Below are 27,987 nucleotides of genomic sequence, written 5' to 3' on the forward strand. Positions count from 1 at the left end.
AACCAATTAATTATGTGTCAAAGAAAAGGAATCAAAATTACTTATATCTTATACTATGACAAAAAATGAGCAAATATAGTTTAGAGAAACATCCTTTGCTAGAAATGTCTAATGATAGAGATCATTGAAACAGCCAGGAGGAAACCCCCAACAAAGGAAGCATGGCTACCAAGCCGTAGTTCACTAAGGAATCAACATTTTCACCCTTCCGCAGCTTCTCATAGAAACTAGTGAATGGACATGTAGATGCACCCTGTTGATCCTGCAACAGTTGTGTGCTTCCCTATTGTAAGCCATGGTTATCCATAAATCAAAGCAAAAAGATAACTACAGAAGGGAAGGTAAAAACAAACCACCTCTGCTTTTGTGTTGAGAATTTCATCCTGATCATTTACATTTATCAATGTTCTTCTCTCGTGGTGGTGAACTGACTGGTCCAAAGACATTTGGGCTTTAAACCTGCCAGAATCTTTCCTTGAAAGGGCTTTGTAGGCTGCATCAGTATGTATTGTTTCCATGACCGAGCCAAAGAAGTTTGTGACAGGTACCTAGAGAGAAAGAGAGAGAAGGAACTTGGTTACAGGATGCTTCAATGTCAGGTATTACAAATAGCGGTTCATCGTGATAAGAGATACTAAGAAGATCCAATCGTTAGAAAACAATTAATATCAATAATATAGTTAAAAACGCAGACTTGATGCGAGGAAGTTTGAGATTTTGGGCACTGCTCCCACAACTCAACACTAGATCTCATGAACAAAAGCATATAGCTGATAATGAAAAGCTAGTTACCAGCTATAGGCACTTAGAGCCTCTCATTTAAGAGAAGCACAGAGTACAAGCATCTAAAGATATATAGAGCAAGAAGATCAACATTAAAAGCAAAATTGGGGCCTCCATACCTCCTCCAGACGCCGTTGGTATAGATCTCTCCGGCAATATGCAGTTGACATCAACATACTTGGATTGTAAGAACTAAAAAGACTGCAAAATAACCACAAAAGTCCAAGGTTCAGAGCTTAGTTTTAAGAGATAAATTGCTTTGAGGAAGTGGCAAAAATGACAAAGGAATAGCCAACGTAAATGGATGAGGGATGCAAATTTAAATTGACAAAAGAACAATATGATCTGAGAGGATTTTTGTATGATAAATAAAATAAAATAACAAATAATTGACAGGAAAAGCTCAATAAGGATTCAAAGACAATTCACTGCAAAAGCAGAAATAGCCACCTTGTTACCATAAATTCCTATGCTGGCATACCTGCTCAATGAGGCATTGTCATATATATTTAGCCTCTCAAAAAAAGCAAGAGTATAATACGTGAAACGATCAACGACTGATACACCGACCTGAATCAAATGAACAATTTAATAAGACTTAGAACCAGTGTCTACATGTGGTGCCTATAACCAGGAAGCCAACTACTTCCAAAAACCTGATACTGAAATCATAACAACTTAGGTAATAGACATGTACAAGCATGACACTTGCTATTTACAGGGTGCTAAACTGCCCAAAAATGATAAACAATTTCCTGTCATCACTTACATCAGAGTCCAAGTGATGTGAGTATGAGTTCTCTCCTCTCATGCTACTTCCAACAGCCAAAACACCAGGGGATTGCAGCTGCAAATATAAGACAGAAAAAGATTTTCAATTTAGTACCAGAGATCAATTATCAAATAAAGCACATTTTTATGCCAAAGAACATAGTTAGAAGTTTCAGAATGTCACATCTGTAAGTAAACAAAAACAGTCAGAATTGCACCAAAATGCACCAAAACAAGAATATCAGTGACCAGATGAAACAGGAAAAGTGGCATGCTCTCAAGGCATACGTTCGGATAGATTAGACATAATGCTCACAAATTTTAAAGAGATGTGTATTAGCCATGTAAATGCATATGACAGTATTGATCAAGAGGGGGACAAAAATGTGATTCAATCGAGTAAAATGATGATGATAATCAATTGCACCAATGATGTGGCAATAGTGCAGTGAATCTATTTGAAGTTCCCCAGAAAAAAATTAAATCTTTTGACTAATATGCACTGTTTCCACATAAATAAACGTTCAAGGGCAATACTCCTATCAGAAATGTATAAATTTATGGCTAGGAATTGAATATTGTAATATTTGGAGAAGTAAAGCTCTATTTGAAGTAGATTAAAAAACCTGATTGAAGAGAGTGGCTGCTTGACAAGTGTCCACCATTATCAGCAACTCCTTGAATCTACACTTGTAGCATTATCAACAGCACATGAATCAATTGTTACATAACAATTACAACTATAGATCATCAGCAAGGTGCATATAAGCAAAACATGATAAGGTTACTACTTACAAGGAAATGTAAAAAGATAGATCTCACAGGAAAAATCAAATTCTTGTACTTTTCTACCAACCACTTTAAAATTCAAGTTAAGTGAGAATTTGTTACAGAGTTCCAACAAAAATGGGAGGAATACATTTCACCATAACTTCCAAATGCCATACCACTTCCACTTCTATGGCTTTATTCCGAAATAAGTCAAAGGCAGGAGTTATAAGAGTAAAATGTTCTCACCTAAGCTTTTCTTTCATCTGTTTCACAGCATCAGCTAAATCATGACTCTGTAGTTCCTCTGAGTCTTGAAACTTTAAAAATTCATCTCCTCCATGCCCTGTCATGTATAGAAGAATGTGGCTTCCTTCATCACTCAAGAGACGCTTTGATCTTGGAACAGAAGTCTCATGACGTCCAGTTAAAACACGCAAAAAGTTTTCCACTGTTACTTCATAACCTCGGTAATCTACCTGAGAGATGGCAATTCAGATAAATCGACACTTAATGAAAAATCCCTTCAAGCACAATTTAGTGCAAGCAACAGCATGCACCTAAGGAACACCTAACAAGATCAAAGTCGGGTACCATAATTCATGGTTTGTAATTACGACATAAGTAGATATCAAAAAGGCTTCAATCTCCTCATTCAGCACACTAGATGTCAAGCATTGGCATACTACTTAGATGAAATGTTTCAGGTAATATAATATCTCAATTGGGTTAGACCAGACAATTAAGCTTCCCACCACCACCACCACACACCACCCCCCCCCCCCCCAAATAAAAAAAAAACAAAGAAGAGGCAAACTTGTTAGTGGTGACAGAATACTAACCTCAACATTATCTCCATAGAGGTTAAGTCTATGGTTCTCATTGTTAAAAACTTGAGCAGGGTACTTGTTTCTAGTGTTGCAAGCCATGTCATCTGCAAGCATGAGTATTATCCGCTCATCAGGTATTCCTAGCCGCTTAACTGTCCTGGAAATCCAAGTTAAGGAAAAAATCAACCAGAAAAATTGAAAATTATAGCAGAAGAAAAACAAAAATAAGGTGGCTGCTTGGTTACCTGTACAATGATAAGGTGTTGGCCATATGTCGATAATTAAACCTGAAGGAGAAAGTTGAAAAATTTAATTCAATTGACAATGTAACTTTACATTGTGAAGTGGACATACTCAAGTTTGACATCAAATAAAAACAAGATTAGCACATTTCACATTGTGGCAGATGAAGCACAATAACAAAATGGACAGCTAGACTGGTGTTGTGGGACTAAATAATGGTAAGTGACAGTAACTATTGAGATAGCATGTGTCTCATATAAACATCTGCAAAGTTCTTTACTGCAGAAGATCCAAAGCTAAGAAAAGACAAAAATCATGTATGATACCACCATTACCACATTTGGAACTTAAATTTGCATTTCTAAGGCTTGGTTTTAACATTTCAATTATATCAATGAACTAGAAGTAAAAAGCATTCAATGAAGTCTCCGTCATCCCTAAAACTTTTTGCAGATCATCAAATGCGAGATACTTCCCCAGCACACATAAGCAGAACCAAAGAAGAAAGCTGGTACCTGATAGCATCTAATTAAGAAAATCGGAAAGCTGATTGACAGTTGATTCAGCATTACCATCTTGTGAGAGACGTCAAAAGAATAAGCAAAGAAACTAAGCTAATGCCAAAAGACAAAGCAGTTTCTCTATGAGTCAAAGCGAGGCAGAATCTCATAATATCAAACTTATCAATGTCGTAATAAAACTACAAAGCCACTGAGCTCAAATATTCAAATGAATAAATATCCAATTAGCATCTTAAAAAAAAATTCCAGTCTTTCTCTCTAATTCAGAATAATGTCAAACAAATGTAGCAATCAAATCAAACAAAAAATTTAAGAAAAAACAAAATGTGGGTAATCTAAATTATCCCAAAAAACAACATGGGTATTATTCATTTGATCCTAAAGCTCAGTAAAAAAACAAATCAGAGAAATATAGAAAAAAAATAAGTGAGAAAAATGATGTGCTTGTTTGATTCATTACCAGAACCGAGAGGTGCAAACTAAGACAGCCCAGTTGTTAGTATGCATAGTGGCATCGACAGAAGAAGAATTGTGTGCAATCGAACTGTAGAGAAGCAAACATGGTAATACCAGTAACCGGAAAATTGTCTTGGAATTGATGAAAGTTGCCATCTTGAATTCCAAGCGATTTGCTTTCAAGTTTCCCTTTTCCAATTTCAGGAGTTTCGAGCAAAGTTTGGAGAAGCAGCAGAGAAAGAGGACAACCCAAACGACGGCGTAACGACATTGGGAAAGAGAAGTTATTTAGACATCCGACATCGTTTTGTGAAGGTTATTAATTTTCTATTAAATCCAATATTTGCTTTTCTTGGCAACGACATGTCGTTTTTGGCAGCCCATGGTGTAAGTCAAAACCCGTTTATACTATTCTCGGATTCGACTGCACGGTAACAATTTCACCTGTTTGCCTCAAAAATGAAAAATCTTTCTCAAATTCTTTCCCAATTATCTTGAGGAAGCTCTTTCTCTTGGGTCGTCCTCTAATCAAGCCATCTCAGTTACTCTCTCTCTCTCTCTCTCTCTCTCTCTCTCTCTCTAACCAAACAAGATAGACAAGAAAAGCTTGTTTTTTTTTTTTGGTTGGGTTTTTTTTTCTGTCTTGTTAAGTTATGCATTTTTTTGGGTTGTTAATCTCATTTTAACATCTGGGTTGTTCCAGTTTAAGCATTTCATGTTCTGTCGAGTGCTTGTAAGATAACCCCATTTGGTTGCCACTTGAGACTGTGGAAACTGCCTTCTTTTTGTTCTTTTAGTTGCATTCTGATAAAAAATGTTGATCTTTTTGAATGATTTTTATAGTTGTTTCATGAATATGTGATGACTATTAGTAGTTCGATCATGGAAAGTGTACATAAGTCTAGCTCGGAATGTTACCACTTTCTAAGTAAATTTTTCGTTTTCGTGGTGTTAATGAAGGAATATGCGTTAGTTATGAGGAAATTCGCATATTTAGCTCCTTAAGAGCCTAATTCATTGCTTTACCAGATAATCTTCCATCAGCAGAAATTACAAGTATGAAAGGAAATTTTTATGTAATTATAGATAGGTCATTTAACACAATGTTTCATTGATTTGTCTGAAGATTTTTTATGACTTCTTGGTTGAGAAATTTATTTCATTCTTTTTTGTGTTTGTAGGTGTTAGGCTGGTGCCTCTTTCTTTTCATTGGAAGTGAAAAGTTTGCTAGGTTTATTGTCAAGGTAATTTACTTTGGTGTCAATTTAGTAGCCTGTCTTTTTTGAACCATCATTGTGATGCAACTTGAACAAACGATTGATTTCATACTCTACCTACATCTCCAAGGATTTGATTATCTACATGAAGAGTAGAAGGATGAGTCATGACAATTTCGTTCATACTGCATTGAGTTGTGATGACATCATGTGCAATATCCTCCTGCGGTTACCACCAGAATCTATTTCCAAGCTCATTATTGTATCAAAGAGGTGGCTTCACTTGATATGCAGCTCTTCTTTTCATCACAGTTACTTGAGTCGATGGAAAGTGGGTTTTAACCTATTAGGATTTTTCGTTTGCAATTCCTTGTACCTTGGAAGACCTCAAGGTGGTGCTCGTCGCCCTCGTTCAGAACCTGCTCTTCCATTGCTGTCTACTAGTAGAGAGGGTGATGATATAAAGTTTTCTGGGATCCTCAAACAGCTTGGTTACTTCATTGACTCTTCCAATGGCCTTCTTCTTTGTGGTCGCCACCCAAAGGCCTATTATGTATGGGATCCTGTCACCAAGCAACAAAATAAATTACCTCGTCCTCGGGTGTACTTTGAGGAGTTGTGCATGGCCTTAATTGTTGAAGACTCCCCCGACAATGATATCTGCTACAGGGTTATTCGAGCAAAATGTGAAAGCAGATTTGATGAAATCAACATTGTTACTATTGAAACTTTCTCATCAAAGACCAGTACATGGAGTTATTCCAAGCTTACATGTTCTTCAACTATATCCCTATCTCCTTGGACTTCGGCTACTGTGATTGGAGGCGTCATCCATTGGTATGCAGCCCAGGGGAATGTAGCCATTTATGACCCAGATCATGAAGAGAAGCGTATTGCTTTGGTTAAACTCCCAGGGACATATGATTTTGATGAGCAAGTTCTTGGGGAGTCGTCAGATGGGTGTCTACAGTATGGTTGGAGCTGTAAAGCAGGCCTGGAGATATGGGTTCTTGAAAAGGATGTAGGTGGTTATACATCCTTATTCTCAAGTAACAAACAGTCAAATGTTAATTGGACCAAGAGATATAAGTTGAATTTCAAAATAATGTGGAAGAAGAATCCAACAGTTGCAACAAAACTTATTACAAGGTCCAAAGAAACTGAAATATTGTCGTTTCTTCCTCAAAATTCAGAATCAGTCTTCATTAGATCTGGATCAAACATATTTCTCTATCACTTCAAGACTGAAAGGGTGGAAGTGGTTCAGTACCAAGGTCGTGGATCTTCTATCTTATGGGATTTTTCCAAAGTAGTACCCTACTTTAAACGAGCTTGGCCCCATTCTGCCTTGTGTGGCATTGGAAACAGCAGAACATGAATTGTACGCTATGTGCTCTATCCATTGAAGTTTGGAACTATTTGTTACGTGATATTTTGCAGGCATCCTTTTTTGTAGTTGACCTATGGGATTCAAGACGTGTAGTTAGATTATACCAGGATAATTCTCTCTTTTTTACTGTTCATGGTGTATATATTTGATCAATTGAGTGGCAGTGTTTAACCTTTTACTTGTATCTGGAAGCCATATGACAGCATAGGTTGAGAACAGCTCTGTCTTCCATGCCTCTGTCTGTCTATGGCTTTGTGTCTCCTCTGGATAAAACTCTGTTCCTAGTAGTTTTTATGCTGGTCTTTGCTCTGTCTTTTACAGTAACAACTAGAAAAGAAATAGGGATCACTAAACCCAAGTGTTTATTCTGATTTTCATCTGCTAGATTACACATATGCAGATGCAAGAAAATCTTTTCAAAACAACTGCATTTTTGTTTAATTAGATTATAGCGTCTGGAATATTATGACTATATGTCATGCCATGAGTTCTTGATATCCAGTGATGGTATATGGTGTTTACTTGAAGTCCGGCATTGATAACCACTAATACAGTGTTCATACTAAAAAAATTGGAGAAAATGATTACAGAAACTGAGAATTAGATTTGGACGGGAAACACTGCAAAATTTGGAAAATCTTAATTATTTTCCATCGATGAAAAGGTCAGCTAATTGTACAACATAAGCGAAATTTTGAGAGCTATGCTAAGTAGGGAGCAAAGACATTCCTATTTCAATCAATGGCAGCCTATATGTAGAAAGAAAATATTGGACAAATATTTCTAATGTAAAGCAAACTTAATGAACATCATATGGAAATTCACAGTTAACAAGGTTGGAAGGTGAATCTACATCTTGGAGAGAAACCGGAGAGTATCACATAGAGACATAGAGAACCAATCCATTGGCATAAATCATATTCTATTAATCTGAACGTGGCAACAAGAAACTAAAGCCTGAGTTCTCACGAATAAGTGGTGGTGGTTCAATGTCAGCAATGTCAATTTGTTCCATTGACTTTGATAGGTCATCAACTGAAAATGGAATGCTGCAAAAATGACAGAAGTTGTTGGAAGTCAGTGTAAGAACAAGGTCAGATTGTTCCTGGTAATGTTTTCAATTAGCTTTCAGAGCAATGCATCCCAAATTGAAATGCCAAGAAGGAAGACCATGGCAAAAACTTAGAGGGTCAAATTAATCATCACATAGTGGAATGTAACTGCTAACCTTGAATCATCATCCAGCAGGAAGGAATTACTAACTGCATTGTTGGAATCTTCTGTCATTAACACTCTCATATTGGCTATTACCTAGATGGAGATAGAGGAGCAGAGCTCATTAAAAATCAGCTTTTTAATCCAAACTGTTTCAATTGTGGAGATGTCTTTATTCTAGTTTGAGAAACTGCATCTCTTAGAACTTACATCTGTGGACACACTATGCGTGCCATACTTGTCGTCCCAATACATTGTACTGATACGATACAGCTGCTGTATGCTGAGGACCTGCAAATGGAAAATGAAGTTGGTTGAGACTTGAGATCCAGGGAAGATATGAAAAGTAGTAATAATTTTATCTCATTTTATGTTAGGTTTGTATTACTCACAGGGCAGAGATCATGGCTTATTTCATCCAATGTTTTCTTAGGCTTTTGATGTATTACCTAAATCAGAAACAAAGTACCATTGATATTAATTCAACACTTCTTTTATTTCCTGATTGTCATTACAAGTAATGGAAGGACAGATAGAAAGTGTTACAAGAATGGAAACATACTAGAAAACCAATGGCCTGCCTAATATGCTTGAGCTCATCCCAAGCTGAACCTGCATACTGCATTTATATATCTTTTAAATTGTGTAAGTGCAAATCCTAGAACCAGAAAGTGAACTGGGAGGTAGTTAAAGGTACCTCATCGGTTGCCTTGTAACACCAGTGTTCCAGTTCAGCCAATCCAGCTTTAACATATTCACCATTACTGAATGAACAGCATTCTCTCCTCAACAAAAGGCTGCAACAGAATATTCTAATCAAATGCCATATGAAAAATTTTCTTCAGACAGCAGAGAATAGCAGCATGGACTGTTACCTGTTGAATAGTTGAACATTGATGAATGAGAATATTTGTGTGAACACCTTACGGACTAAGAATGGAGGTACCTGTAAAGGAATCAAACAACATTAGTCCTTAATTAAAAGGCATCAAAACATGCATAGAGAATGCTAGCACTGGTACTCATTCCCTCCTTTCTAACTTATGAAACCAAACTTGAAGACGCGGCAGAACTAGAGTTTGATTTGGAACATGAGAGTCAAAACTAGATCCGGGAATTGCTTTCATTTTCATGTAAACCTTATGCAGAAAACATAGAAACTATAGATATGAACAAAAGGGGAAAAGAGAGATGTGCAACTAACATAATTTGCTTTCAACGTGTTCAAGAAGTTTCCAAGGCTCTTCACAATCCCTTGCCAGTGAGCAATCAAAGCCTGCTGCGCCACAGTGTTAGCAACTGACCGTGATCCCTTGACTAAGCTTGCTCTGGATGTTCTTGGTGCCTATATCATTGTATCCATATAAGAGTCATAAAAGTAGCTTAATAATAAAATATAATTAAACAAAAACTCCACTGTTTCTTTTCATAGTTCTAGGATCTGCCTTCACTCTGCTATTGAAGATATATACCTGGATGCACAATCCAAGCAATGGAGAAATTTCTTTTTTCAGATTGTCTCTGATCATTCCATATATCTTCTCCACATATGCTGTAAGCTGCTGCTTGAAAAGCAAAGCCGGGTACTTGGCTTCAACTTGCCGTAAAGTCTCCAGCCCACTATTGATGCCACCATTAATTAAGGAAAGATTGACACCTTGTGGAGTTCCACGGAAACTCTTTAAGAAAATAACAGCAACACATGTATTAAATTACAGAAATGAAATTTTCTGAATGGTATTACTTAACTTTAGTGAGAAAGTTTTACTTGAGTCATTCTCCCAAACAAAGTAGCTGATGATGATCTACGGCGCTGTGGAGTCATTCCAGCTGCACCACTAGCTTTCAATGTGCGCTGGAGTAGCAAGAGAAGTGTGGAGGCATTGGATAACCAATAGGCCAAGATATCATTGTTATCCTGGGTCTGAAATTCATATGGCAACATTCAGTTCAAGAATCTTTGGGGTTTCTGCTAAGAACTTTTAAAAACATCAGTTTGTAAAGTTTGATATTTCAACCTCAATAGCATGGCCTATAGTCTGAATGATCCGATCAAAGACACTAGTTCGCTCAACTTCAAACGATCTCCACTGCAAAAGGCATTTATATATGATACAGGCTGCAATAGGTCTGTTCCCTGCAAAGCCCAAATGTTGTGCAATACATCGAATGAGCAACTCCTGGTTTTCCTGTTGTTTCTCATTTAGTGATTTTTGTGGTTTCTCCTCCACTTCAGAAAGGTCCCTATGGTTTATTGAGGGGCTGTGCAGATCCTGTTGAAAGAAATTGATCAACAAAAGAATTTGGACAACAAAGAACACATGTGTAATGTAGACTGAGGATTTTTTACTTTTTTTTTTGACTCCTTGTCATGGTGATAATAGTGTAAACTTATAAGCACTTTACTCACCAGGGGTGCCCTTACTTCTAGATGACCACTCTCAGTCCCTCTCTGCCCATCATTAGACAGCAGGTTAATCTCCTCAATCCTATGAGACAATAGAAGTTTAAGTACATTTTCACATGTCCATTATTCAAATTACCTGCAAAATTGACCTGGATCGTCCTGAAAGGAACTTATTGGGAGCCATAGATACAGACTGTTGCCGTAGAACTTGATTCTCAGACTCTAGGTTAGTAAGCTTCTCTTCTAAACTGATTTCAATTAACCACATCAGAAAGAGTTTAATGTGGATGTGAACAGTATAAAACTCATGCATTATTGTTCTTGACATAAAACATGACCATCTATAATAAACTAGTAAGGCAAATTATCCTTCATACACTACCCTCTTAATGTTTCCTGGAGTTGTTGAACTTTTTTTTCTGTTTCTTCCAGTTTTTTTCGTCTTTCTTCACTTGACTCTTGGAGTTCATTGTATTTTCCTTCTGCATCATCAGCTCTTTGTTTTTCTGAGTCCAGTGAGGCCTGTGGGAAAAAACAGCAAGGTCAAGTCAAGCTAATCATGTTCAACTGCCAACATATACAAAGATGATAAAAACCATGGATGGTACTAATATGCTTGTGATTGGCTAGTAGATGATTTACAAACTTAAGGCGGTTCAACCACATCTTAGATTTTTTTCTGACAATTTCATTCATAAAGCAAAGTACATTTCTGACGTGACCCCTTTCACTTAGATATTTTCTGAAGACATTGATGATCAGTCTAAGTATCTCTTTACTATCCAACTGTTGTTTTAAACTGTTGTCTTTTTAACCATAAAGCAATATCAAGAATGCTGAGGAGGACTCTTGCAGTGTTATGTAAAGATATATTCTGTTTCGGAGGAAATTGTTTATGACCTATTACTTGCTTGTTTCAACAAAAGAAAGCAAACGTTAGTTGTAGCTGAAACTTTTATACCTTTAGGCTCTCCACTTCTGCTGTTAGAGATTCAACTTTCTCTGTATCTTCAACTAAAACTTCTTTCTCTTGAATAACAGGAGGAGCTTCTGCAATGGCTTTCTTTGCCTCCTCTCGTTCTTTAACAAGCAATGCATTGGTTTCATCAATTTTTTTCTGCATTTCTTGCAATGAATTTTGCAGTTTACCTATCTCCTGAGCTTTTGCTTCTTCTAAGTCAGTCTGCAGACATGGTTCCAACGCTTTCCATGAGCATATATCCAAAAAGCAGCATAGAGTACATTTAATCTCTGCATAAAAGACTTAAAAACAAACATAATCCAAGTATGTTGATGTTGAACACATTTACGAGATACGTTTTGGCTTTCTATTACAAAGGGTGTGCATGCATTAGCATAATGCTGTTCTACGGTGTGACACAGTCTGTCAACTTCCAATAGAACAATCATGTTTCATGTTTTAGCAGTTCTCTACCAAATATTATCTACCTACAGAATAAAACTATTACCCTTAAACGTTTCTCCAACTGCAAACGCCATGTAAGTTCCTCGACATTCTTTTCAAGCTTATCCTTTGCTTCTTTTAGTGCACCAGTTTCCCTTGCAGCCTGCATAAAAAAGGAAAAATGGGAAGCATAAAAATGAGAAATCAAATATTTTGTTAGAGGAAACACCATGCATGACTTTTTTTTTATACTAATAATTGCAATGCCTATTAGCTTATTGAGTTAAATCCTGGTAAGGGCATTGAACAAAACGCAGATCTCAGAAGTGAAAGCTTTTGCTGAACCCCGATGCACAAAGTGCAGAAGAAGGTATTATTTGAGTCTCTACTTCATCAAAGTAAGAGAAGTGCTTTTGCATACACTTTCTTATGAGATTTAAGGCTACTGATAAATTCTTCAAAACTTACTACTAAGGATGTTAGTGAAGAGGAAATGTTGTCACTGAACAATTTGTAAAACGAAAGCACCCAAATCAAATATCAGAGTGTGCAAATGCTTCAAAGTCTAGGTTTCCACAGTTTTATGTTTCAAATAAGGTGCTCATGACTCTCAAAAAATTAAATTACAGTGAAACTAATCATTTTACCAGGACATTTATCAAATGACATATAAAGGCCTTGATTTGGCCAATCCCACTTGTCAATATATATTATTACAGACTTAAATACTCAGTGATTGAAGTTTGCTCATTTTCTTAGACCAATGACATGCAAAGAAAGTGAATGCCTTGATGTTGCTTCAGACACCATCAGTTCAAAGACAGCAATATGCAACATGGGTTTATGGACACAGTGCAGCACACAACAAGGTTAAAAACTACCAGATAAGACTGGATTTATGTTTTGAAGAAATATATTATATAAGACTTTTGAAGAAAGACTATCTGACACAGACCATTTTTAGCTTTCTAAGCTCTTTTCTTGCAACTCTTCCTCTCCACCTGGTTTGCGTCACTATACAACCTCTCTTGAGCTTCTTATAATATGTGGCATCTCTACAACAGCGCCATCGAGCCTGCAATTTTTTTTTTTTCAAATTTAAGACATGGACTAGTCTCATATCGATAGAAAAGGAGGAAATTTTAAAGCAACAAAATATGATTTAAAATATAACCTGAACCAAGGTTGCAGCTTTGTTTAGCTTCCTGAATCTGAATTCTTTACGTGCAGCCATTGTCCTCAAACCTGTCTGTAGGATAAGGGCGGATATGTGAAGTTTCTTATAGGCTTCTCTAGCTTGGTACCTTCTTGTGTTCTTCTGAATTTTCAAAGCAGCTGCCTGCCTTCTTATGTTATCATAAATTTTGCAAGCCAATCTTCCTACAGATTATACATGTAGGTGTGAAAGTTAGCTCAAGAGGAAGTTGATTAACAAGTCAGATGCCTTAGTTCCACTCTTTCCAGTCCCCATTCCCCTACCCTTATCTCCCAAACAAAAGAAGTAGAAAAGTAACCTAATATAAAGGACAATATACTACTATAAATACAGCAATGCATTCACTTACAACTCAACTCATGCGAGTACATTTCTTTTTAATGCTCACCTCTACAAACAGACTGAAGATCTATAGCAGCCTTTCGCAATGCAAGGAATCTTTTACGAGATATATGAGTACGAATGCGCCGCTGTATAGTTTTGGCTGCATTACTGAGTACTTCTGCCCTCAGTGCATCTAATTCTGCCATCTGACCAGCTCTCAAAAAGATCTTTGTTTTACCTATCTGCGAAAACCGTTTTGAAGTCAATGAAAGATGCTTCCTCACCAACATGATGCACATTTTCCTTTCATTAATGGATGGGATTTTCAATTTCTAAAGCATATAAATGAGAAGATGCTATGAACGTATCTCAAATGATGGAACAGTTCCTATAAGCTATATGAAAGTTGCTGCATTACCTGAAATCCTTTAAGTCCTGCCTTTTCCAAAATCTTTTTGCATGCAGCCTTTTCGTCATAGCTGCTTATGGATGAAATCCAGGAGAAGAGCATTTACATTAATTCAAGTATAACAAGCAGAGTGCAACACCAAGTCAAAACTCCAATCTATGTAGTCAAACAGAATTACACCATTTCTGCCACAGTTAATTGCAGTTTTAATCTAAAAGAGCAGTTAATTGCAGTTTTAATCTAAAAGAGCTTACTTCTAAAAGAGCTTACTTACTTTCCTTCCAAAGCCTCAGGATTAAGAAGTCCAAATCGGTTAGTGAATTCAAAGAAAGGTTTGCGAGTTGGATATCCAGCCATACTGATTCTGATTGCCTCTAGAACACCCTACAAGACCAACTTTTAGTGAAAGAAGAACGCCTAAAAGTAACAAAATAAGAATACTTTTGCAAAACTAGTTCAAAATTGAAGAATAAACAAATGATGAATTTAGAAATCTGTACTCACACCACAACGCAACTGTTGCATGATATTGACATTCTCAAATACAGCAGGCTTAAGTAGGTTGTTTGGCTTTACACATCTGATGTAGTGAGGTTCCGTAGAATTTAATGTCTCCATTAACTGCTGTAATTGCAGCTGCATCATTTATAAAGAAACTGTTACTCCTTCAGTTCTTGCAGTATATGACAAGTTATATGAGGCAGTGCAACACATGAATTCCATTGATAGTGTAAACTCAACCAAATCATGAAGAAAAACATAAGCAAAACTACCTTAAAACGAGAACCAATAGATGAAAACTTGGAGGATTTAGATGTTTCCTCTGGAAGTGGGGGAAAAAGGCCTGCTACAAATGAACATTTGGAAGCATTCAACAAATCTTGATGTTCAGGAACCACATAATCCTTGTTTTTGTCCAAAAACTGATCAGATTGATATAGGACCTGCAAAAGAAGTGTCATGAGTAGATAGAAAATCTAAAAATGAATAGCAGCTTCAATTATGCACTCATAAACATTGCTATAGAACTCACTTCTCCAGCATAATGAGCGATGGTGAAATCAGTGCGAGACAGTTTTGGCTTGATGAATCGCTTGTGGGCCTTAAACGTTTGATAAAGCTTGTTGGCAAAAGTTTCATGAGTTGATTTTGGGAACATGCTGAAAAATAAAGAAGGTAGAGTTAACAAGGCATAGAAATTTATGCTAGTCATCAACTAGGAGCTCCAACCTAAGTTTCTGTGCATTAAACAACACCTAAGTAGTACCAAAACTCTTCTAATCGAAAAGAAGAAAAACTTCTTATTGAAGTTATGTAGTCAATTGCAGATAAATTCTTTGAGAAGAAGTATGAAAATTATCAAAGCAAAATCATAAAAGAACAATATTATACCAAGCTTCATCTAGAAGAGCAATGATTCCTCCGGGTTTCTGCCATAAAAATAAGAAGGAAAGAAATATCATCATTAAAGTAAAATAATGAAGAAACTATAATTACTTGAGTTCAAAAGTGCAAAGTTAATGGATAGTTTGAAGTGGAAATGTCAAGAGTTAAGCCATGTGAGGAGTGTGACACATACAAACACAACAAAACCTAACACCCAATGGGAACCATGCTCTTGTAAGAATATGATATCTTCCATATTTGGTTAAGATAAGACATAATGGTCAATATGATGTGTAGGGGAATTACCTTTTCAATAAGGTCAAGGACATCCTGGTTATCAACAAATTCAATGTAGCTCCAGTCAATCTGCTCTTTTGTGTACTCTTCTTGCTCCATCTTGAACACATGCTGAAGAATATACCCAAAACACTTAATTTTTTATAGTTACTGATTGTAAATAGCTGAAATGGTCAACATAGTGTGATATATTACCTGATTGAAATGCTGTTGCAACTTCTCATTTGTGAAATTTATACAAAACTGCTCAAAGCTGCAGAGAGAAAATGGTGAAATGAAGTGATAAAACTGCCTAACCAATAAAGGGTAGTCTTCTGGAATATCTTCTACAGAATGTTCTATCTACTTAAAAGTTCTTATAAGCATGAAGCATACCTATTAGCCTTAAAGCTTTCAAAACCGTAGATGTCGAGGACCCCTATTAGAGATTTTGAATTAGGATCTTGTCCAATTGACTTATTAATTTTATTCACCAGCCTGCATACAAGCAGATGTGCGCGCTTAGAATTTTGTCAGTATCATAAATATTTTCTGGTTTACCTTTATCATCAGTAACTTGATCATTCAGTTGATCATATGAAGATTGTCTGATGTACAATTGTCTCACCAGTCAAACAATCGTGAATAAATTGTTTTCGCCAAACCATCCCTGCTAACTGCGGCGCTTTGAGGATCGAGGCTTCTCTTTATGACTTCCTCAGGGGTGATCATAACACGCTTACATAATGCATCTTCTAAGGCCTTAGCATCACACCTGAAATGAAGTATAAATTCAATGATTACACAAAAATGATAGCAGAAAATGGCCTGGTGACAAGAAGAAAAAGCACATACATGAGAAGCTCTGCTGTTGTTTTCAGGTGGAACTTGGCCTGCTCATTTTTGGGAACTGATGAATCAACTTCCTTTCCTTTAGCGAAATCAATGTTCCCAAGATGAAGAATTGAAGCAACAACTCTGAAAATTGCTTCCTGAGAGAGAGAGGTTGGTCATTCCTGGTTTTATATCATAAAGCAGCTCAATACTTGCACCTGTGAGAGTTATACCTGCTCCTTCTCACTAATTCCGACAATATCCATTGCTCTCCTTGTAGCAAGGTAATCATGGGCATCACTTACACCAACCAGTTCATAGCAACGTGACTGGTTAAGATAGTGAAACGTTTTGGGGTTTCCCAACTTGTACCTCTCGATTTCCTGTTAACAGTAGTATCTTAAGCCACATGAAATTAAAATGGCTAATATTCACCAAGAGTCAGATAATCTCGCAAGAAGTCAACAAAATACCTCCTGTGGTGCAGCACAAAGAAGATAAAAACAGTGATAGTTGCGCTCAGGGTCAGAAATTTGGCAAACACGGGATCTCTCTAGAAGGTAAGTTCTGATGGCAGCTCCTGATATTCTTCCATGCTTATCAAACTGGATCTCAACAAATTTACCAAAGCGGCTGCACCAGTATTAATTTTAGGAAAGATCAATGTCAAACCACAAAAACCATTATAGGAGTACAACTGGATTGTTATATATAGATATTAAATGCAATTCATGTCATGAGCTAAATAATTTCTTTTGCAGCAAGAAAATTTTGATAAAATAGATTGCCTGGACTTGCTAGTATGTTTAGTGCATGACATTCTCATAAGTTGTATCTTTTTTCCATCATTAATAGATCAATTCATATGATTCGATTTTGTTTAATCATCAGTTGGATACAAAGAATCAAACCAATATCCTTCTTTGGTATCTTTTACAGGATTGTCTTACCTGGAGTTGTTATTTCGAACAGTTTTAGCATTGCCAAATGCTTCAAGGACTGGATTAGACTGCATTCAGATATTATAATGCTCTTATCAGATATCATGCAAGAAATCAGAGGGAGACATATGAAAGATAATTTGAAATCAATCAAACTTCATCAAAGCAACATGAGTTAAAGTTATCAATCATACTTCAAGAACTTGTTGTTCAACTGTCCGTCCTTCAGTGGCAACTCGACCACCTAGGAAGGCAAGGTATCGCATAAGCATTTTCGTGGTCTCAGTTTTACCTGCTCCACTTTCACCACTAACCAGAATAGAATTGCTTTTCCCTTCATTTATCATTGCCCTGATTATAGTTAAAAAAAATTTCTTTAAAAACTTTGTTCATCAACTAGAAAGAGGAACTAATTGAATGCAAAAGGTGAAAAAGAATAGCAATAACCTGTATGCAACATCAGCAACTGCAAAAACATGAGGACTTAATTCTCCAAATGGTGCTCCCTTGTATTGTTGCATCATATGAGCATCATAGATATGGGGCAGTCTTTGGAATGGATTAATAGCAATTAGTATATTTCCTGTGTAAGTCTGCCATCACCAGTACATCAACATTAATAGAAATGTATACGACAAAGACCCTAATCAGATTTGATTAAATAAAGGGGAAGGGAAGCTTACATAAATTTCATTCAGTTCATATCTAATTTTTAAATTCTGCAAAACTCCAGGCTCGTGCAGATAAGATAGCTTTGTCATGTCATCAACTCCACCAGCAGGAGCTTCCACATCTTTTGGATATATTTTGGATAAGTTTGCAGTGACCTTAAAGTTAACAAAAATACCAAACGACATGGGTAGTGAATGTCAAGTAGGAAAGTGTAATATCTTACTAGTCATTAGCAATTGATTTTCTGATCAAAAGCTATCTGAAATTAAGATTAACTCAAATGAATTAAAGACAGTTGCTTGTAGGTAATCCATGCACATACCTTTTTTCCATCACTAGTCTCGATCTCAGCATTATTTCCATTAATTTTTGAAACCTGCCCATCAATCCAAGCTTCATCTGCGTCTTCAACCCAGATATGAGAACCTACAATAATATTCACAGGAGTTCCCTGCAATAGAGATATCAAAGCATTATGCAAAGGAATTTTTCCATCAAAATACATAGAACATTCAAACGGATCAACAGCTTTGCTTCATATATAGCCACATTGAAGCAATCCATTTAGCACCTTGCACTCGCTTACAACTACAAATTTATAGAAACTTAATTCTGAGCTTGGCCAAAACCTAATGTTTCCTAGTCTTTGATGATGGCTTGATCACAGAAGACACTGCACATTAAACAACAACTCCCTCCCCTTCACAATTTTCCCATAAATCTAATGTTCTTCAAAGTGTTTCCTAATTAAATCAACATGATTTTACAGTCATAGTTCAACCTATCTTACAGAAAAAAAAATTTCTTGGTACATATATGTTCAAGTCTTATCAATTATGTATATTTGATTTATAAAACTGAATGAATCATAACAATTAATCAGGTCAAACAAACACAGAAACTATATACAATGTTAAAAAATATATCATCTCTACATTAAATCAACCAAGTTACTGTAGATCTGAAGTTCACATTACCATTGTTAAGCTCTCAATCCGAAGCCTGGCCACGCATAGTTTCTTCCTTCATGTAGACCATCTAACCCCAAAAATCTAAACCTTTCAAGTTCCTACCTTGGATTTAACCATGACTCTTGCAGAAACCATCGAGACTCAAACCTTAAAAAACTAATCAAAAGAATGATAAAAGAATGCAAAAGAGAGCTAGAAACCCGAATCCAACAAAAGAACAAAGCACCCCAGTTTTCTGGAAAAGAAAATGCATGCAAACTTTCTATGGGAAACAGAGACAGAGAGAGAAATGGAAAGAGAAAAGAAGAGAGAAAAGATGGGTGAGTTATTTGTGTGGCATGGAAGTGAAATGTTGGGTTATTGAGGGAGTGACATTCTCCAAGAGGACCGTTAAGTTCGGTTTTGTATGCCTTTGGTTTCGCGCCAATTCGTGGCTGCTAACCAAGTCTTCTCTCTCTCTCCTACCGAAATGTCTCGGTCTGTTGTCTTGTCACTTGCATGTCCCACGAGCAACGTAATGTATCTGGTTGTACTGTAATTTGGTGTAACTCACAACCATGGCCTTTGGATTGCTGTGATTATCAATGGGTTTTCATTATGTAATGATCCCACCGATCATATCAAATTTAATAATTTTTCGAATCTAAATCACACTAAATTAACTAGTTTAGTTGATTAAAATTAAAAGTTTAAAATTAATTATGATTATGAATTGTTTCATGTTTCACCTGTTTTATATATAATTTTATTTCTCTTTTTATAACTAGAATTTGTATGCTTTGGTTGGTTTTGAAATCATGGTGGTAAAGAGCTACTTTGGTTGCACTAATCATTTCATTGATTGTGTTAATTTCTTCTCTTAATTTGGCCCTAGTTCTTCAACATCTAAGTCAGGTTCCAGGAATGTTCAAGTAGCTACATGGAGTCAAGTCAATGACCAATTCAGTCTGAGGAAAACTGATACCAAATGCCCAGAAAAGGGCTTGTGGAAAAAGCCAAAAAGAAATGCAAATTAGGCAACGTGTTGCTCAGAGTCCTTCATTTCTAGAATGGGTTGTGAGATTGCAGGGATGAACCTTGACCTCCTTTGCAGCGTTAATCACCACGTGATTCTAACTGGGGAAACTACCCCCCATTGACTCTTGACTTATCATTTATTAAAAGCTTGATCATTACAACTTCGTGGAGGACACTTAAACCACTCCGCAGTGACGTTATCACCTGGACTGGACTCACAGGCCTTAAGTTTCGAGATAAAAAAAAATCATCATAAAATAAAACAACAGACTTCATCAAACACTTACAGATAATATAAAATAATTAATTTTATAAAAAAATCCACGAATAAATATATTTCTATATAAACATACACGAAAGTAACATTCACTGTAATTTTATTTAACCCATTAATTTATTAAAAACCCACCATTTATCTCACGATTTTAAATCCGTATTACAGCTAAATTTATGAATGGGTACGTGAGCATGCCATAAATAACCTTTTTAATATATATATATATCCATGCACGTGGCTCTAAAGATTTGAATATACAATATTTGGTCATCAATGGCAACATGTATTTCTTATTATATACAGTACAAATAAAAAAGTTTCTTCTTTGTTGAATAAGGTATCTTTTACTTCTAGTCAAACAAACCAACTGAGTCTGAGGCTGCTTCATTTTATTTTTGTAAATTTTTGATAAAATATTTTTATTTTTTAAATTTTAATTAAAATTATATAAAAATTTATTAATTTTTTTAAAAAAAATTTTGTTAGACATCCAATCATTAATATTTTTATCAACTTACTAACGTGATAAAGATAAAAAAATAATTTTATTTTTAATTAATTTTTAAAATTATCATTATATAATTTTATTAATTTTTATTTATTAAAAAAAAAACTCTCAACATGGGGAGCCCGATCAGTGCTTTTTTTAAAAATTTTTTAAATTAATAAAAAAACATTTTAATTTTTTTAATCTCCATTAACCGTATTTAATTTTTTAAATAAAATATTTATTTTTAAAATTAATAGACTCATACAAAATTTCGTTTAACCTCGTAAGCCTTCCTTTTCCAGGCAGGAAAAGGATCCTGGCAAACGAGAGTTTGCTAACTAGAATAATTGAGCAGACAATTTGGAATGACAAGATTTTCACTACGACCAAACATGGACGCTGTCTTTTTCTAGTCTTTTGACCCAATTTCCTCGTCACGTTCCCCTGCTAGTCCTTCTTGATGGGAAGAAAATGGGTCTGATCTCTTACACCACCATAGCTTATAAAAAGGAAGGCATTGCTAGTGATGAAAAGCAAACCAGCTATACTTCTCCCTCTCTTTTCTCTTATTAACACAAAGTATGGGGAAGCTTAGGGATCACCGTTGTCATGAGAGCAAAAATCCCACCAAAGCTAAGAAAATTCCCATTAAGATCAAATATATTTCTAGTCCGAAGATGGTTAATGCTAGCAATGCTGATGAGTTTCGCGCAATCGTTCAAGAACTCACAGGCCGAAATTCTGGTGTTGGAGAGCCTAGCAATGTTCCTACAACACTCGCTGAGGAAGCAAATCAAGTTGATTCACCGCCTGCAAAGGTTTATGATAAAAGTTTGTTGGATACATTTCGAGATTCTGATGTCGGAGAGCCTAGCAATGTTCCGACAACACTCCCTGAGGAAGCAAATCATGTTCATTCTCCTTTTCAAGTTGATTCACCGCCTGCAAAGGTTGTTGATAAAAATTTGTTGGATACATTTCAAGATGATATGTCCTCGCTAGAGTTTGATGAAGGGTTTCTGTGGAGAGGTGTCCCTGAGAACTTGTTTGGATTTCAATCTCCTTTCATTTTTGTATGACTACAAGTTACACCAGTATTAGCTAGAATTTTCTTGCTTAAGCTTATTTACTTTTTAATGTTCATGAATGAATGCAGGAAGCTAGCTAGAGTTAAAATGGTTCACGAATGTATATGTAGATTAATGTCGAGTTGCCTGGAAATATGAAATTCCAGCTTAAGGGGATGAAAAACCAAGCCAAATTATTGTTATGATGCTGAACATGTAGACTTTTACAAAGTCCTGTCATCTTCTCTTTGAATGATACCTCAATCTGAATACACCAATGCGAAACGCAAGTGAAAAATCATAACAGTTGGCTGCAAAAGGGAAAGCAAGGCAGTTTGACATTTTTCATTTCCAATCTCTGTAAATGACCATCAAAATTCATCTACTGAAACATGGTCCAAACAGAGAGTCATAATGAAACTGATACCACACTCAAGTGAAACACAAATAAGGCAAGTAGAACCATGATACCCTACAAATTTACATGTTAAATTACCATAGGATGCACTTGTCGCACACTAGAAAACACAAAGCCGAAAGGTCTGTGGCTAGGTCCTAACATTGTTTTTTGCACCAGGAACAAGTTCCATGAGCAAAAAATTTTCTTTACTATTTAGTCTTTTTTTCTCCCTAAATTGATCTCCCTAGCTAACTCTCCTAAAGACGGTCCACCATTCTTACCTCTCAATTCCCATCATCAGCTGCTTTTAAGTAAAGGGTTTCACCCCCATCACCACCCTGACCTCCGGAGCTCCCTCCACGACCTTCAGCTGACCCTGAACTCCCAATATCTTGCTTGCTTCCACCTGCCATTGCCCTGCCAGCATGCATGCCTTCTCCAGAAGAGCCACGTCCAAAATCAGGAAACCCTCCTGCCCCAAGTGCTCCACTGCCACCTGCAGTGCTAGCCTCACTTTGCAGCATATGAAGGCCCGTGTTTCCACCAGAGCTCATGCCAAGCTGACTGTGCAAAGCTTGTTGTTGTTGCAGGGCTGAAAATGGCTGCTGAGCATACAACATGGAGGACCGTGCAGCCATAAGTGATTGTGGTGTCATCTGTTGAGCTTGTTGGTGCTGCATATAGTGTCCTCCTGGCTGCATAATACCGCTGGAAGGAAACTACAAGCAATTGGCAAAGACAATCAGGAAATCTACTACTTGAAAGAGATCTGGTTACATTTTAATGTAAAAGCTGTTTAAAATTAAAGATCTGCCTAGCAAGTTTACAATATAATTTCTGGGCAGATAGAAATTAAAAGGTATTACTTTGATTTTGGGGAAAAACCAAAGCCCTAAAACGTATTAAAGTGGTGGAAATTGGAAAAGCCATGCCTACTATAGCAGAAGAGACATATGATCCCTCAAAACTCACCTAGAGTAGGAAAAAAATTGCAAGAAATAATAAAGGCAACAAAAATACATATTAAAAGTCTTTCTGTTTTGATTTTTATCCTCTTTGGGAATGCATGATATTTTAAGGGAAGACTTTTTAACAGCATAATCAAAGTAGTGGGACTTGGCTTAATTAGCACAGATCACAATTTAACATGGTGGAATAGGAATCAACTCTCTCTCTCTCTCTCTCTCTCTCTCTGCATGCCCACCCGTCAACACCCCCCAAAATTTTTGGTTTTGTATATCTGATCAAAATACTCTTCAGGAGTCAAGCCTGAGACTTTCCCCTAGACAGCCTTAGTATCGATTAATTTTATTTTCCAGCCACCAGAGCCAAGTTCAGGTGCTGATTGGCAAGAGAGGAGCATAGTATAGAGATCCTAATTTCAAGATGTAATGGTCTCTTAAATCCAATAAAATAAAAGCTGGGGGTAGGAATTTGAGCAACGGGATTTGCACCTGGGCATGCATGTTTGGTGGTTGGGGTTGAGAATCTGCAATTGCAGCCAGGTACATGAGGTTTCGCTGCAGCCTTGCTTGGTTCCTGCAACAATGGAAACTAGTTAGTGAACCTTCTAAGACCTCAACCACCAATACCTTTTCAAGTACTTTACAGTGGCTCATATTAGTTATTGTATCATTTGTTGCAATCGCTTGTGCTCATCTGCATTGTCCCAAATAAAAGAGTTGAGTTTAAGGGTGATGCAGAATCTTAATATGCACTGATTATTAAGATTTATTATATGTCAAATATTTCTTTCAGTTACAATTTACCAAATTTTCCGTTTTCTGCCAGTACCTTAGCAAATTCTGGTGGCTTAGGAACCATAAGTACTCAATTGTTCCCGTGTACATGTAGCCCCAGTTACTTCATAAATAATTTCAGTCCTTCTAACATAGATGCAAGAATGGAAAGAAATTTGCATTAACAAGAAGCTTCCCCCAGATATAGTTGATATTCCCAGTAAAGCCAGCCTAATCCATTCAAATGAATCCTATCTAACCAAATAGGAACTTCTTGAACCTGAGACATTCACTCGGTACTGCTAAATTTAGCAAACTAAACTCCAAAAAATCTCATTGTCCAAACACCAAAACATATAGAACAAACAGCTAATATGCAAACTAACTAAACCCATATTTGAGAAGCAGAAATAATGTTCATAACCCCCAATACAGCAACTCAAGCAGAATACTAATGCAGCAGCAAGCATGAAGACAAAAATGAAGATTTATGACTATTTTCTAGCACATGACACTTTTGAGGCATTGTAGGAAGACATAGTTCTAAACCCTTGTAAGGAAAAAAAAGATAGCAGAAGTAGATTTTGAAGACTTTTTGGAACATGCTAGACTGGTAGTTATTGAATGTTTGCATATATATATATATATATATAGAGAGAGAGAGAGAGAGAGAGAGTAGTACGGAGCATATTTTGTTTCAGATCACTCAAGAACCTTGGCTTTTAACCCCATCTTTTGCTATTTATGAAAAAGTGACAGAAAAACTTGAATCTCTTTATAAAAACTCGGGGTAATTGAAATTAAAAGATCCTTCAGTAAGACCTCAGATATAAATAACACTAATTTGCCACACCTCTTGCTCAAAGAGTACAAATTCAAAAACAACTTAGTGATGCAGTTATAACAAGCCCTTGAGCATCAGATATTGGAAGCCAAGGGAACAATAATTATCCAAAAGCCAAAAACGATAGATATTAGAGAGTGATAATTAGCACTTACTCAGCACATTCACTCAATTTCCCTGAATTCTGGCTCTCAACAATCTTTAAGATCAATGACTTGTTCTCATCCAGATACTGCATATATAAAAATTCAAGTCATTGAACAAATTAAGCAACATGTAACGATGAATTGGAAAGAAGATGAGAGACATCCAGTCATCTGTCAACAACCACTTTGATTCATAACTAGTCTTAGAAATTCAATCAGCACCGCCAGCGTGACAATTAGAGGGAAAAGAGTGCAAAATCATCTGTAACTGGGATCCAACAAAAACAAACAAGGAACCAATGATTTCCCCAAAGAGGAAACTAAATCTAGGTATCATAGAATTTACCTTAATCCAAAAGCCAGATTTGAAAAGTCCAACTTATATAAGAACATATTTTTGTACATTAATAAGATTCCACTTCACATACTTCACGCAAACTACTAATAGGATGCTATATTAATCTCAGAAAAAACAGGTTTAGGTGATAAAGGGTGTAGGATTTTAAGGAAACACATCAGGACACCATGAAAACATAAAAGGATTATCAAGAAAGGACCACATAAACAAGTAAAGGGCATGTCAAATGTTACGTGTCAAATGGAACTGCTGGAGGACCACTGCCATAAAAGCATTTAGAATTAAACTCATGGGCCCAAGAGAAGTGCAGTAACAAAAGAATTCAAAATTTTTGCATGGAGAACAATCCTGATCTGAACAAGTTCATTACTATCAACAGCGCCTACAGTTTAATAATAGAAACACATTTACTATACAATCCAAGTACAGATCAAAATCTTGCTACATTAACCAGTTCTGGCCAACTCAGTGTGTATGTTAGGTGCATGAAAATGGCTTTTTGGCTCGACTTTCATATTTACTCTAAAAAGTCACAATATTGCAATGCTGTTTTCATCCATAATATGACTAAATATGCCGACAGCCCCAAGAAGAGAATCATCTCATTTCTTCTGCTATTTTTTCTAGTTCCTAGCTAATCATTTGAGCTTTTCTATAGAGTAGTTCAAACCCAATGGTCATGAAGGTTGTAAACCAGCATCTCATGATTAGCTTGACTGATGATTGCAAGAAAAAGGGAAATTTTAACAAATGAACATGTGCTCTACATAGTTAATAAAATGATGCATCCAAGAAGGGAAGTAAGTTGGTTTAGTCCTTCAGGCATTAAGCTAAGTTTCTTCCAGGGTAAATTGAAATGCTAGAAGTGGCATCTTCTTGCAGTAACAAATTCATTCATTACATGAAGGTAAGAATTTTAAAAAAAGAATGGAATAAGAACAACTAATTCCAAGTTAACAATTTACTACACTTTTCATTATTTATGTAAAGAATCTTGGAAAACACCCAGTCTTTTGTGGGAGATAGCTATAAGCCACACCAATAGTTCTTTCTAGCTAAAACTTAGGAAAGAACAAAAAGAGAAAGGGCACAAAAGAGTAAAATATGAAGAAGTTATTCAATATAGGGACCAATATATATAAACAATAAATATAACAACTATAATGTAGGATGAAGCACCACTTGCTGCTAAATTGCTAATCAGGAATCACTGGCTTTACCAAAAGAAACATCTAAAAAAATTATAGAAATAGGACATATTTGAACCCTAGCAACGGAAAATTGAAAACAAGTCCCAAAAACCAAACCCATAGAAAGATAACTAGTAAATCTTAAAATGACAAATACCCATCTACCAGATGCCTTCAAATTTTAAGATGAAAAGCATCAAAACTATACAAAACCTACTTGCCATTTAAATTTCTCCTTAGCAGCATGAAAACCAAATAATATTATATATAATAAAACAATTAATACCCACTTACCAACAGTCATCAAAACCAAAGGAGAAAGACAATAGCTTTGACAAGCAACACAAAGAAGATAACAGCTTCCATTAATCCTTGACTTATCAAAGAAAAAGCAGAAAGAATGACTCTTAAGAAAATAAAGATACGCTAGGACATACATACTGATCAAGAACAGATGAAAGAAAGAGAAAGACAAAGGGAGAAAGAAAGAGAAAGGTAAGGGGAGGGAAGGACCTGTTGAATATGATCAGTAGTGACGTTGTTGGGATAATAAGCTGCCATCATGGGCTGCATCTGCATCAGGTGCTGCTGCATTTCTTTCTTTATATCCACACACACTCTCTCAAAAAGAACAGAAAAAGAAAAAGAAAAAACTTTATAAGTATATATTTTCTCTCTCTCTCTCTCTCTTTCTATGCAAAAAAAAAAAAAAAAAGAAAACTATCTCACTCCAAAACACACTGAGCTGAAAGAGTAGAATCACTGCAAAATGCAAAGAAAGAGAGAGACAAATACAGAGATACCCTTTGGCTTTTTTCTATGAATTTTCACTTTCTTTCTCAGTTTTTTTCCTTAGTTTCAATGTCACAGAGAGAAAACAAAGACAGAAGAGAGACAATGAAGGGTGAGCTTCTCACTCAGCTCTTTGAAAGCTCTCTCTCTCTCTCTCTCTCTCTAATGCTTAATAAGTAGTAAGAAAAGGCTTTGCCTTTTTGGGTTTTTGTTGCTGCTTGCTCCCCCTTTCTCTTTCTTTCTCTGTCTATAAGAGAATTGGAAGAGGTCACGTGATGGAGGATACAGAGAGTTGAGAGAGACAGGGCAGGAAAGGAACAGTAGGAAAGAGAAACGGGGGCAGGGCAGGCAGTAAATTTGGAGTAAGAAATGAGAGAGAGAAAGAGAGAGAGAGAGATCGGTTTTCATTACATTACATTTGGACATGACTCTGTCTGTCGGTCTTAGACCACCTTGGTCCAAACTCCAAACCAAAACACCTTTCCATTACCAATATATTTTCTAACTTGCTTATATGACGTCTGGAACTTGTAAGGAGATTCCATGTCTTCTCACTTCTCTACACCACCACTCGCCTTTTCCCCACTTCCCTGCGCGTGCGCTTCTTCTCCAATAATTCATATATAAATACT

At 36.2% G+C, this 27,987-nt stretch overlaps 4 protein-coding genes across 8 annotated transcripts; 1 reads left to right on the top strand and 3 right to left on the bottom strand.

The window, feature by feature from the left end:
- Window positions 1-28: 28 nt before the first annotated feature.
- On the bottom strand, window positions 29-4,620 carry LOC18600126 (Peptidase C13 family). Its single transcript, XM_088806089.1, has 10 exons — window positions 4,377-4,620; window positions 3,398-3,439; window positions 3,165-3,309; window positions 2,572-2,801; window positions 2,181-2,238; window positions 1,553-1,630; window positions 1,265-1,353; window positions 903-984; window positions 357-548; window positions 29-262 (listed from the first exon to the last, which is right to left on the bottom strand). Exons 1-10 carry the CDS (start codon window positions 4,526-4,528, stop codon window positions 122-124), a joined length of 1,209 nt encoding a protein of 402 aa, XP_088662215.1. The 5' UTR covers window positions 4,529-4,620; the 3' UTR covers window positions 29-121.
- A 140-nt stretch (window positions 4,621-4,760) lies between these two features.
- LOC18600127 (F-box associated ubiquitination effector family protein) lies at window positions 4,761-7,273 on the top strand. 2 transcript variants are annotated; one of them, XM_007030430.3, is made up of 3 exons: window positions 4,761-4,913; window positions 5,554-5,616; window positions 5,720-7,273. In XM_007030430.3, exon 3 carries the CDS (start codon window positions 5,735-5,737, stop codon window positions 6,965-6,967), a length of 1,233 nt encoding a protein of 410 aa, XP_007030492.2. In that variant the 5' UTR covers window positions 4,761-4,913; window positions 5,554-5,616; window positions 5,720-5,734; the 3' UTR covers window positions 6,968-7,273. The 2 variants fall into 2 exon arrangements, with proteins under 2 accessions (XP_007030492.2, XP_088662214.1); XM_088806088.1 differs by having other exon boundaries at window positions 5,554-7,273.
- A 364-nt stretch (window positions 7,274-7,637) lies between these two features.
- Window positions 7,638-18,219, bottom strand: LOC18600128 (myosin-9). Of its 3 annotated transcripts, none has more exons than XM_088806062.1 (37): window positions 18,076-18,219; window positions 17,840-17,985; window positions 17,587-17,743; window positions 17,402-17,460; window positions 16,925-17,084; window positions 16,685-16,834; window positions 16,473-16,609; window positions 16,246-16,392; window positions 16,014-16,115; window positions 15,834-15,891; window positions 15,648-15,749; window positions 15,348-15,385; window positions 14,989-15,115; window positions 14,729-14,899; window positions 14,460-14,591; window positions 14,230-14,339; window positions 13,965-14,025; window positions 13,611-13,788; window positions 13,181-13,386; window positions 12,962-13,081; window positions 12,071-12,169; window positions 11,563-11,784; window positions 10,984-11,123; window positions 10,738-10,849; window positions 10,620-10,646; window positions 10,531-10,559; window positions 10,213-10,438; window positions 9,963-10,118; window positions 9,667-9,873; window positions 9,399-9,539; window positions 9,070-9,140; window positions 8,892-8,991; window positions 8,757-8,813; window positions 8,587-8,643; window positions 8,405-8,485; window positions 8,208-8,290; window positions 7,638-8,028 (listed from the first exon to the last, which is right to left on the bottom strand). In XM_088806062.1, exons 1-37 carry the CDS (start codon window positions 18,151-18,153, stop codon window positions 7,905-7,907), a joined length of 4,371 nt encoding a protein of 1,456 aa, XP_088662188.1. In that variant the 5' UTR covers window positions 18,154-18,219; the 3' UTR covers window positions 7,638-7,904. The 3 variants fall into 3 exon arrangements, with proteins under 3 accessions (XP_088662188.1, XP_088662187.1, XP_017977285.2); XM_088806061.1 differs by having other exon boundaries at window positions 10,213-10,424; window positions 10,514-10,559; XM_018121796.2 differs by lacking the exon at window positions 10,531-10,559 and having other exon boundaries at window positions 10,213-10,467; window positions 10,605-10,646.
- Window positions 18,220-22,206: 3,987 nt separating this feature from the next.
- Window positions 22,207-27,596, bottom strand: AN3 (SSXT family protein). 2 transcript variants are annotated; one of them, XM_007030433.3, is made up of 4 exons: window positions 27,077-27,596; window positions 25,025-25,101; window positions 23,741-23,825; window positions 22,207-23,005 (listed from the first exon to the last, which is right to left on the bottom strand). In XM_007030433.3, exons 1-4 carry the CDS (start codon window positions 27,155-27,157, stop codon window positions 22,571-22,573), a joined length of 678 nt encoding a protein of 225 aa, XP_007030495.1. In that variant the 5' UTR covers window positions 27,158-27,596; the 3' UTR covers window positions 22,207-22,570. The 2 variants fall into 2 exon arrangements, with proteins under 2 accessions (XP_007030495.1, XP_088662181.1); XM_088806055.1 differs by lacking the exon at window positions 27,077-27,596 and adding an exon at window positions 25,362-25,501.
- Window positions 27,597-27,987: the final 391 nt, after the last annotated feature.

Source organism: Theobroma cacao, chromosome 5, assembly GCF_053813885.1.
Source record: "Theobroma cacao isolate CCN51 chromosome 5, ASM5381388v1, whole genome shotgun sequence".
NCBI classification, from domain to species: Eukaryota; Viridiplantae; Streptophyta; class Magnoliopsida; order Malvales; family Malvaceae; genus Theobroma; species Theobroma cacao.